At 49.0% G+C, this 11,846-nt stretch overlaps 1 protein-coding gene across 1 annotated transcript; it reads right to left on the reverse strand.

Annotated features, from left to right (window-relative positions):
- Positions 1–7,570: 7,570 nt before the first annotated feature.
- LOC144169235 (uncharacterized) lies at positions 7,571–11,346 on the reverse strand. The gene has a single exon (XM_077698293.1). It carries the CDS (start codon positions 11,106–11,108, stop codon positions 8,511–8,513), a length of 2,598 nt encoding a protein of 865 aa, XP_077554419.1. The 5' UTR covers positions 11,109–11,346; the 3' UTR covers positions 7,571–8,510.
- Between the last annotated feature and the right edge of the window lie 500 nt (positions 11,347–11,846).

An 11,846-nucleotide genomic window follows, 5' to 3' on the forward strand; every position in this document is an offset into this window, starting at 1 on the left:
AAAAAGAACGGGACAAAGACGGGAGGAAAACACAGGTTCTGTGTTTTCCCTCCCGTCTTTGTCCCGTTCTTTTTTGCGCTGTGAGTATGAACTTGTACCAGCTATCCCGGTTTTCTACGTTACTTAACGTCTAGTATTTATTCATGCCTTGCTGGTAATTTTTTGTTGAATAGTTTTTTATTGTTCTCAAGAACAATCAAGAATGATTTTTAATTGTATTGAAAACTAATTGAGTATTTGAAATCAGCTAAAAGAACTGAATATGCCCATGAAGTTTCATCAAAATTGGTCGGAAAGCAAAAAAGTTTCCAAGACCAGTGTGCCTCCTTTTAACAAAAGCTGAGCCTGAAATGCCCGGAGTGTAAGGGCAGAACTTGCAAAAGGAACGCTTCACTGGCCCTGTCCTGTCTGCCTACAATCTGCATGCAGGTGTCCGGTGGCATAAGCGAGCAATTGTGAGGTAAACACTTCGTATTGTCAACCCCACACTCTCCTTCAGTGTATTAAGTTCTCGACGTGGCATTGGACTTTGTCGGGGAGCCTTGCATGTGGGGGAGGTCTGTCCAAAAGCAATGTTGTAGAACTGCCTGCAAATGAGAGCCTCGTAAACGGAGCGGCCTCCTGTACTTTTAACTGCTACGCATTGGTATCAGCGGCTTGAAGTGCAAAAATTGTGTGTTTGGTGCATTACGCAATAGAGGCCTGTCTGCTCTTAACTTAAAAAGCGTGCTTTCAGGCAAACAACCATATGGTTGTTTCGTTAAGTAAATTACTCATTTCAAGGTCTATTAATGATCAACTATTAAGCTCCACAGTAAATTTCCAGCTTTCACAAGCATATTGGGTAGTGAAGCCAATTGGCTTGCTTAGCCTACTTGTCTAAAAAAGTTGGGGGAAGTTTGAAATCTTATGTAGTCTGCTATTGCGAAATTAGATCCAGAAGCCGAAGCACAAATAGCCCTCCACTTGGTAAGGGCTTGTCGTGCTTCATGGGTGGAAGCAAGCCTGCAGGTTGAAGAGGCATCCAAATTTTCTGCACAGAATTGGTTGTGGCGATTGAAGCACGTTGGAATTTGTTGTGGCGATTGAAGCACGTTGGCCACTATTGCCTGGCCTCTTTCGAAACCAGTTTGAAATTTTTGGATACTTTGGGCAGGCATGCTTGTGCAAACAATAGCGTGCCATGTTTGTGAGTTGTTGTGAGAAAAACGAACTTCAGTAATGCACCCAGTGCCGTGGCTCTAAGGGACTAGACACGTCCTGCATCGTCCAAGCAATCCTAAACTGCTGAACAGCGTATGGAACACTATGTTCAGCTAAAACCCAAAGAACACTCAAATCCGCATGGCTTACAGAATAGCCCGCGCTCTCCCCTCACTCCCGACTGGGCATCTCCCCAAACTAGCCGTCATAATGCACTGCCAAATTTTTGCAGCCCAACAAGCCGACTAACGCACGTGATTTTTTCTAAAACAGACTGCACTGTTCCCGCAAGACTCAGCCGCCAAGTCATAACCGAAGCAAAAGCACCCACTCACAATTTCCCCCCCCTCCCTAGGATTGACACCTGACCGATTTTGGATTGGCCCGACCAGTTTTTTAGACAGCGGGCCGGTTGCCAGTCTATACCTAAAACCGGCTGACACTGGCCAGTTTTTTGGCCATCGAGCCACGGTTGTTTCTTTTTAGCCTTTCGTAAGCGTAAATACAGCGACTACGACAATAAATATGTGTCGACAAGCTGTGCAAGGACACGCGAGCAGAGGAAGTATGCAGCTGAGCGCGATTTCTGGGATGGAAGGGAACCAAAAGGAGGAACAACACAGTGAAAGGCCGTCAGCGCAGTCAGCAAATCAGTTACTTCTCAGTGCAGCACATTCAGAGCAATAGCCAAAACCACAATCACCTTCAGTGCAAACGTCATGTAGTTTTCTCTGTAGGAAAACACTACAAGAAATGGCATTGCACGTCAATTAAAAAGAAACGTGACGCCTTTTTTTCAACACAAATTCAACCGTCTACTTACCTCCCCCTCCCCTCCCCTGAAGGGCCAGTTTTTCCTTCGATGAAAGGTGGCAAACCCCCCCCCCCCCCCCCCCCCCCCCCCCTATCTTTAACACCCATGCCAGCCCCCATGCAATGCTACATGCACTCTGTTCACGATGAAAACTGCCGAGCAGTACAAATCCGGTATCCCCAGAGGCACTACTTGAAGAACCATTGACTCTAGATATCCCAACCAACACAGCAGCATACCATCCATAGCTGCCAAGCTTGCGCTCTGGTAACACTCAACTCCAAGGAAAACATCCTTGTGTCCGTCACACTCCCCACTACCACCTTCACGGCAGCGGAAGAAAGTGCAAAATCCGAGCAGGCATAACGCCACTATCAAAAAGGATGTGTTGTGCCTCAAGCGCTCAACAAGCCCTGCTAACCTGCCGGGGGTCTGGGTGAAACACACCACTGCCTGCGAATGAACTACCCAGGCATTCCCGGAAAACAGAAAAAAACCTACCAGAATCCCTCTACCACCTCCCAGTTCTAGGCCGATATCAGTTACCACTATGACAAAATCTTTTACACCCCTCATCCCTCTCTCTACACCAGCTACACATGCCTTTAGTGACACCTGCAAGCTCAGACATACTACAACACAACAATTCTACACATTATATCACCACCCTTGTACCCCTATGAATGCCTATCCTCCAAAACCCACCAATACCACACAGTGTGGTCTTTTCCCTCCCTGGAGCAGTGGGAACAACAGAAGCAAGTCAACCCTGTGTTTATCACCAATCTAAGAAAGTAAGTCAACTCATTTAAATTGCCTTTTTAAATGGAAAAGGAATGTCTCAAAAAATAATGTCGCAGTATGTTTACCCACATCCTAAAAAATGAAAAAGGAATGCTATCATCAGGAACATTTTTTTTTACCCTGACATCAAAGCTTCCTATTACAGCTCCCTTTCAGCATTTCCTAGCTTCGCAAGGTAACAAAGGGAAAGGCTATCCCCTGCTTGGTTTTGAACTCTGGCATCTCGCAATGCCATTAGCAACTGTACTCGGGTAGAATAAAACGTGCGGAGCACAGTTTGCCAATTTCAAGCTGAACTCTTAGGGCTACACTTGCTGGAGGTATGAGACCAACACCACGAAAAGGAATGCTCACTGTATACTATAACATTTAGAGTACTGAATCCTAATGCCAGAAAGTACACGGTGGCCTTGAGTCTCCTCTCCTTCTGTCGGCCCCTGGCTGCCCCAGTGACACGTCCTCTTCATTCCAAATATTCTTTTAAGTGCAGCACACAACATAATGCAACATTCTGCGCTTCACAAAGTTGCCTTTGTAATGTCTACAGCTCCTGCAGGATATTGGCCATAACCGTACTGCCCAAGCCTATTCGTGTAATTGACATACTGACAACATACGACGAGTGCAGAATTAAAGTTTCACCTATGCAGCTCCTTGGAAGATATGCAGTGGGATATTAAATTTAATAGTGTTTGCTCTACCAGGTAGGTCAATTTACGGCTCGTTAGCACAGATGTGGATCTGTGTACTCTTAGTAGCTTGTGAACGCGAAACATAGAGCTATCGTTCAGCAGCAGGGAACTTAAATCTGGAATGTTTGGCTAAGTTCTGTTGCGCATCAGTCTACATTCTGGTATCATTACGAAAAATGGTGTCTGTTGCAGTCGCATTTGTGTGCGACGAAAGTTTGAGCATGCAAGGGTGGCCTAATTTCTAGCTAATCTCTTGTAGCATGTTAGTTGGTGGACTTGGTTGTTGCCAGCCCAAAAGCAGCATGAGTGGCCATTAGCACGGTCCTTTGTATTCATGCTTCTAGGCATCCAAGTATTAAAGGAGCACTGACACCAATTTTGGGCGTTAATCTTCTTGCACAGTTCGCTTCCTTCACTCAACAGAATACCCTGGGTGAAATGTGAGCAGCCTGCGACGTGAAGAACATAGTTTAATTGGATCTCATTTATCGCGCTGATGGAGCAGCGCACGGAGCGGCATTCAGCAAATGGACATCAGCGTGACATCATCCAGGGAGAGCCAAAAGAAGTGACGCGGCAGCGCTCATCAAAAGCTCGTGACGTCACTTCATGCGCGCGGCCCCACAAGCGGCGAGTGGGCGCAACACCCTCTCAAGTGGGCGCCGGTGACGTCTGCACAAAGCAGTGAGGTCAGGCAGGGAGTCAGTCATATGCGCCGTTCGGGACGAAAGCGCGGGAATTTGAAACAAATGATTTTCAGGCCGTTCAATGTAATTAACTATTGCGCACTGAAGTATTTCAAGTGCTGTTTCAGGTTCGCCAGGCCATTAAGCATCGATAAAAGCAATAAAAGTGTAACATTAAGTTTTCATGTCAGTGCTCTTTTAAGTGAAGGCCCTTGCCAAAGTTTACCTAAAAAAACCACTTTTAATACTTTCCTTTTTCAGTAACTATAACCACGCAATGCTCACCCACCATTCTGCATAACCTCTGCACACTGTTCTACTTTGATTATCTAGTGTAGGTGGTTACCACACAAACAAAAAATTTGCTGAGTACTCTTACGCTTCTTGCAAAATTCTGTGTCCATGTCAGTGCAGGAAGGCAACTTCTGGGGCGAGGCAGAACTTACATGGCTCACCGCTACACCAAAACTGACATAAAAGATACTGAACCGTACTTCGTCATGAAAAGACTGTGTATTAGTGATGTGAGGCAGCATACCGTCAATGAAAAACCACGAAATAAAACAGTTGAATAAGAAGGCTGTGGCAGTGTTCAAACCTAACCACTAGATGGCGGTAAGTGTAACAGGGCAACTCTTGGCAGATGGTTAACAGGGCAACTCTTGGCAGATGGTAGTCGGGGTCCTGGGGTGGCGTAGGACTGGGACAATGGGCTTTGGTTCTTCGCCATCTGGGCTTTCACGCGTCCTGGATTCAGCGTATGGAGTGCTTTCTTAGTTTTTACCTTTTTATTAATGGTTAGTGTAAACAACTCTCACCTGCCCGCTGTAAAGGGTATAACTGCACGAACATCATCATCATCAGTTCCCGGTCTGCGTTGACTTGAAAATGGATTGTCATGAGCTTCTTAGAAGTTGTGGATGTTTTGAATACAAATGCAACGACCGATTGTCGAATAGATGTACCGCTTTTGTGGCTGCTGCCACGCAGAGTACGCTGGCTCGCCAATGACTGCTGTGTTCCTGCACGAGGTGGAAGCTTGGCACGGTGCAAGTCGAAATCACGTGCCTTCTTGTTGTCACCATTCTTTTTCCTTCCATTCAGTAGCCCTAACATTAAGCCTAATAACGAGCCAAGCAACGTTGCACTCATCACACATCAAGCTGCAGGTACTAGTCAACAACAGTGGACTTTGTGGCATAACGTCAGGCCGGCGCGTACCCACACCACTGAGTGTCCAACTGAATGTCGCGGTCATCTTGTTTCTGTTGTTTGCAGCCATACGACGTGTTGCAGCCAATGGAGACGTCAGTCTGGTACATATGTGTGTTCGCTCCCACATAACACGTTAAAAGCCTGTGAGTGTAGTCCTTTATTGGCGGTGAGATGTTTGAGTGGCGCCTCCTGGCTCCTGATGTCAGCTTAGGAGCTTGCGCCGCTGTCGTCTGCTACACTCCGCTTGTGAGGGTGCCTCTGCTAGAAATCGCCCGCTTTGATGCTTTAGTGCATTAAAAAGCATATTTCCGGTAATTTAGTTATTTTGCCCTTTTTTAACACCTCTAAATAATTTCAAGCTGTATCCAGCACAAGTTTGCAGCACAGGAGGAGAGAGAGAACAACTTTCTTCAAAGCATCGGTCAGAAGATCGTGTGTAACTCATCCTTTCTAGCTTATTTACGAGGTTCAGTGCTCAGACCTCCTCGATAAATATTTAAAACGAGCATGCTTCCCCAAGGTATTTTTTAAGATGCTCTTATGAAGACTCAACAGTCTAATTCCCTTTTTCAGAAATTGGCTTTCGATATGGCTGTGTGCAAGAAGGTCCATATCTGCAACTTTCGTTGTGTATTCACGTGCAAATACAATGAGGTTTGTGCTACGCCACCACGAAACAGAGCAGACAACGTTGTTCAGAGTACTCGAAGGTGACTTTTGTGCCGCGAATTTCCATCGTAGCCATCGTTATTGTATCGAACTGACTCTCAGCCCTAATGGATATGACATGATTACGGCGTTGAAGGCTTGATATCGTTGCACAATAAATAGTGTACGTGCCGGTTTCCGGTATAACAAGAATCAAAACCGATGAATATGTCCGAGCACCTCTTTATTGTTTTCCAACCCCTTCTGGCATAAAGAACAAATCCTGGCCTACCCGGGATGGCATTCCATGAATTAAAAGTTACTCTAGCCTTCTTGTCCTTCACTGAGGACCCTGCTGACAAACCAGCTCGATTTTACTGTTAAATAAAGGTTTCTCCTCCGCCTCCTCTTGAGGGAAGTTTTACTATAACACATATCTGAATACTGGGAAGGTATGGCTGTGAGAAATTTAGCGTAAATATGCCTCCAGGTCTGAACAACCATACTGTTACTGTATTTTTACTGTACACGTGACTAGCATGCGTGTGTGTGGCTGCATGTGTGTTTGTGCGTGCACGTGCATGATATCGTGAAAACATGTTATGGCGGCGCTGCTGCAGAGATGATGGAAACTGACTAGCACTAACTCCCCTCCGAACTGACTGTTTACACCCTGTACTGACTTTTTATGAGAGCAGAAAAGCTGTAATGAAAAATGGGTGTGTCATTCTCAAGTCTCTATGATTTGGTTTACACCTACAAAAATCATACAGAGGTTGAAACCACAATTACGTTGTGGATGAAGCGGTTACAGCGCCGTGCCCCATATACGAGTACAGCCTCTGAGTTTGAAAGCCACTGTGTTATTGGTATCGTGCTCAATTGCTAACGTTTTGCTCAATAAGCCTCTATACTGGTTAGAAGACTGGTATATAAAGCCAGTACGCTCGTATACATACGGTAGGCTATGTGGAACTCAACCTACATTTTTTGTGGCCCATAGTGCACGTTGGCGTACTTTCATGCACTGGTAACGTAAAGTGATGTGATACAATACTTTCGGGCGTTCGGCAAGGTTGCAAAAACTGTTTTACCACTTTCTTGCACACGATTACCGAGAATCGTAATGCCTTCTGCCAAAGCCGACAGCCCTAAAGGCTTGAAATTTGTTTCCGTCTTGCATTTGCGTTGTTAGTTATTAGCAGCTTGCTCTTCCCTCTCTTTGGGAGATTGCTGCCGCACAGGACCAGCTTCACAAGGAATGGGGAGACGCCGGCAATGTTTCTTCCGGAGCGGTATCAAAATTATACTTTAAATCACGCTTTGAGATAGCGTATGCGACTTTATTATGTCTTTTATTATGATAAAAAGTTACGCTTACGCAAAATCTGGTGTGAACAAACATCATAAGTCAACCAAGCGCAAAGAAACAGCAGGGAGAGCGAGCCCGAGTGAAGCAGACGACAAGTGTGAGAATCCCTAAGCCGACGTCACGGAGGCGCGCTTCGCAGCGTTGCCCGTGGTCACGCTCACCACCAATACCTCACTCATGCGCTATGGAATGCGCCGCAGCCAATGGGTGTTTAGGAGCTGCTACAGACGCCAGATGAGACCAATACTTTTTTTTTGCTCGAGGCCATTTAATATTTTTACATTAACAAATACTGGTGAGAGGCAGTTGGCAGTGCATATATTGTAGTCCACACTATATAACGGACAATGCTGATGACTCTTTTCTTTGATCAAAATGAAGCACTTGTGTGTGTAAAAATTAGTGCAGTGCAGTGTTCGAGAGGAAACAAGTCACAGCAGCACCGGCTCCCTCTGTCCTATTGTGATGCCTGTTTGTGCATTTCAACCATTAACAAACAAAAAATTGCTGATAGGGCAGACCAGTTTCATGACAATGCTAAATACAGTCATATTTTTAATGCCCTCACGATGAGTTGGTGCTAATAGCAGCTTGCAGATGTCGGCCAGTTAGTGATTTTCCATGCCGCCTTTCGTAGAGGGAAGCATTTGAGCCACTACAACAGTTTCTAATGTCTATACAGGACACAGTGTTCAGCATATAAAATTATAGGCGGTTATTTCGCATATTTTTTCTTTGTGCTACGGCATGGGAAGTGCACATGTGCTTTGTGTTCATTGTTTTTTCCAAAGCTTGCTTAAGAATGTGTTTAGTTTGTGACACCGCACCATCACGCACAGCTTTTCTGTCATGGGTGTTGCCTCTAGGTGCACGGAGCTTCACATTCATTACAACTTGTCACAGGAAGAGCCACTCGCACACACCCCATCATATGGCGCACTTGTATAACTCGACAGCCTAGAGATTTGTTCATTGCTGGTACCACTAGAAGACAACTCTCATGCTTAGCACCCAATTGGGATGTAGGGACGTACAATCTGCAGGTCTGGTCAACAAGCAGTAGGCTCAGGGAAACATTACGTCATGCCTTCATAGTCATGATCAGTCAAGTTCTTTGGCATCTGTGCTGTGCCCTTATGGCAGAAAGAGTTCAGCACGGTGTTCGTTGCCTTGAGGGTCGACAGTATGTACTCCACCCGGTGGTTCAACGCCAGGCTTTCATTTGTTGCCAGCAGCTCGGCTGTCCTAATGCAGGTCGCGTTGAGTTTCTGCAGGGCGCAGAACACTTCCAGCTTCTTGCTGTTGTTCTGCAAAGACGTCTCAACGACTGGGTCAATGGTTGAGAACGAGAAGCTCGTGCAGTCGGCCAGGGCCTCGGGTGTCATGGTGTTCACCACCTCCTCGACTAGGCCCACCGGTTCGTCCATCAGCGGGGTGGCGTGAATGAGGCATGCGTGAACGTGCCGACACATGTAGCTGCTGCCGCAGCTGCAACTGTACCTGTGGAAGCAGGCATTGCACTGCCTGCAGCGCGGCTCGCACTCTGCATCGCCACACTCCACCACGTCGGTGACAGTGTACGTTGTCTTCTCGTCACTCACTGTCCACTTCAGATCAGACACGCGAGTTACGCATTCCGGTGGCATGCCCAGTGCCTCCTGGTGCACCTTCCAAATGCTCCGGGTCGTAGTGGAGGACTTGTTACGACGAGGGCGTTTCGTTCTTGCGGGAGGGGTGCTGACTTCCGGCGCATTCGGCAAATCAGGAGGTACGATTGGTTCGGTCACAGCTTCGGTGGTCACCTCTTCAACGTGCATGGTTTCGATCGGTGCATCGTCAGCGAGCACATCTTCTGGGTATGGTGCTTCTATGGGAACCACCTGTACGGGGAGCATGTCTGTAGTCACTGTCTCGTAGGTCACCGTGTCGATAGATACTGTTTCGCCGATCAGCAGTGGGTCGAGCGTCACAACCTCAACTGGAACACCTCCAACAGTGTGCACCACTTCGACCACAGCGTCCTTCGCCTTCTTTGGTGCAGCTTCCTTGGGTGGCATCTGGCGCACAACCTTCAGATAATTCTCGTACTGCTTAGACTCCGAGGCCAGCAGCAAGTTGTGGGCTATCTTGTCCAGCCTCTTCACCTTCAGACGACTCGCAATGCGCCTGAACAGTGCGTGAAAGTCCTCAATGTTGATCTCCAAGTCCTGATAGAAGCAGCTGCCCCACTGCTCCGGCCTGGCTGCGTAGGTCGACTCGAAGACATCACCAAAGCCTGCGGTGTCGCTGTCCTGCTTGAGCATGCTGATGACCCGGCGCAGCATCTTCTCGAGCGCATTCGGCGACTCTTGGCGGACAAGGAGCTCGAGCGACTTGTTGACGGCCACCTGTTTTTCCCGGCCCTGGACCCAGGTGTTAACGGCCTCGTTCCAAGCACGCTGCAGGTGCCAGGACGAAATCAGCTTGTGTGGCTTGTGCTCGGAGCCGAAGGCGTCCAGCCAGGCTGAGTAGTAAAAGTCGGCGTCCTCGGACATGAAGAAGCGCGGCGCAATGTCGTCCATGTTTTGGCGTAGGGCACCGAAGAAGGCCGCTACAATGGCAGGGTTGGCAGCGCCGCAAACGCACCACGCGATAGGAACCACTAGGCCCGCCGCCGTGGTCGCGAGAAGAGCCAGGAGGGTGTACTCGGAGCTGTGGCCCGTCACCGGCTCGACGCACACGAACGCGGGATCCTTGCCGACGAGGTCCCGTTGGTAGCGCGTCTGGATCACCAGCGCCATGTCGTCTTCGGCCAAGTCGCGCAGCGCGCCCAGCGTCCCCGCCTCGTCATCGCCCGTAGAAGCGCCGCGGGCCTTGTAGAGCAGTATGGGGCTATACGACTGCCCCGCGAAGCGCGCGGCGAGCTTACGCACGCTGCGGTCGTCGTCCACGTCGAGCTTCCACGACAGCAGACCCTCGGAGACGGCGATGTTGCGGATGTCGCCCATGGTGATCAGGTGAGTGCGGGTGATGTCGCGCGAGTCTTGCGGGAAGTCGCTGCGGATGTCCTCGAGGATGCGGTCGAAGGGCACTCCGCGGCGGATCTCGGCCAGGATGGCCTTGCGGTCGGCCGCCGAGATGCGGAGATGGGCGACGTCCATGTCGTGGCCGTAGTGCGTGAGGCAGCCGTTGACGCGCACCGCGCCCGTCAACAGGCACTCGCGCGCGTTCAGGTAGGCCGTGCACCAGCCGCCCATTTTGCACGAGCCCTGCGACTTGACGCGGCGCCGCCGCGCCGTCGTCTTCAGGTTGCTGAGCCCCGACCGGTGGCACACGTAGCGGTGCACGGTGGCCCGGGCCTGCGTGTCGCTAGCCCGCGCCGCGAACTGGGTGCGGTTGGCGCGCGCCACAAAGTCCATCCACTCGCGGAAGTCCATCATGGACTCGAACTCCTCTTGGACCTCGACTAGCGCGAAACCGTGCTCGAGGACCAGGTGATCGCGCATGTCGTCGCGACGCGTGGCGACGTAGGGGCAGTCCTTTTCGCCGCACTTGACCTGGCGCCCCACGCGCGCCGCTTTCGTGGGGTCCGGCATGACTTTGTGCACGCGCTTCTTGTGCTTGGAGAGGCTCCCCGACGTGCTGAACTCCTTTTGGCACAGAGGGCACTTGGAGAACTTGCCCATGAAAGCCATGATGGTTCCCCTCTTTGGTGACTCGACACCAGTTTTTAAGCCGCCTTGCCTACGTGCGTTCCGAACAGCGATTGTTGCCTATGAGTGAAGAAGTCTCGATGACAGCTGACTATGGTAGGTTTGTGAGCCATTAATAAGCGCTTTTCACAGCTGTTACACTTGTGCGACTATCACAGCTACCACTTTCCCCTGGAGCCGTGGACAACACCGAAGCCGGAAATGCCTCGGCGATGTCGACAGCGAATGGTTTACTGTTGGTACAGTTCTGGTTTCGTTTACTTCACCGTGTTAGTTTCCTTTCTTAGTGAAGTTAATAATGGTTGTTTAGCGCTGTTCGGTTCATGCATGGCTGAATGGCGTGGCAGAATAAATAAATAGTTGTTCATAAAAAAGAATAAGATACGGTGGGTGTGTGACTAATTCTGATGATTGTGCCGCGTTTCCCAATGGGATGTGGGAGGTTCAAAACTAAATATTTGTTAAACTGAATTTAACAAGGGTTTATCGAACTGGTTCCTAAAAATGGAAGGGGTTAATTTTTGTAGCACTTCAGGTCGAAAAACACATGCTGCGGCTGTGTAAATGTGTGCGCGCCGGAGCTACTCTCCGGCTATAGGGCGCCGTAGTTGAAGGCTGCGGATTAATTTAGACCACGTGGTGATCTTTAACATACGCCGAAATTCCGAAATTTTGAGTCTGTGCGCTCTGCTGGGTCTAGCCAGAGGATTTAGGAGAGAG

This window comes from Haemaphysalis longicornis, unplaced genomic scaffold (assembly GCF_048455015.1).
Source record: "Haemaphysalis longicornis isolate Haplotype H1 unplaced genomic scaffold, Haemaphysalis longicornis Haplotype H1 scaffold_2, whole genome shotgun sequence".
NCBI classification, from domain to species: domain Eukaryota; kingdom Metazoa; phylum Arthropoda; class Arachnida; order Ixodida; family Ixodidae; genus Haemaphysalis; species Haemaphysalis longicornis.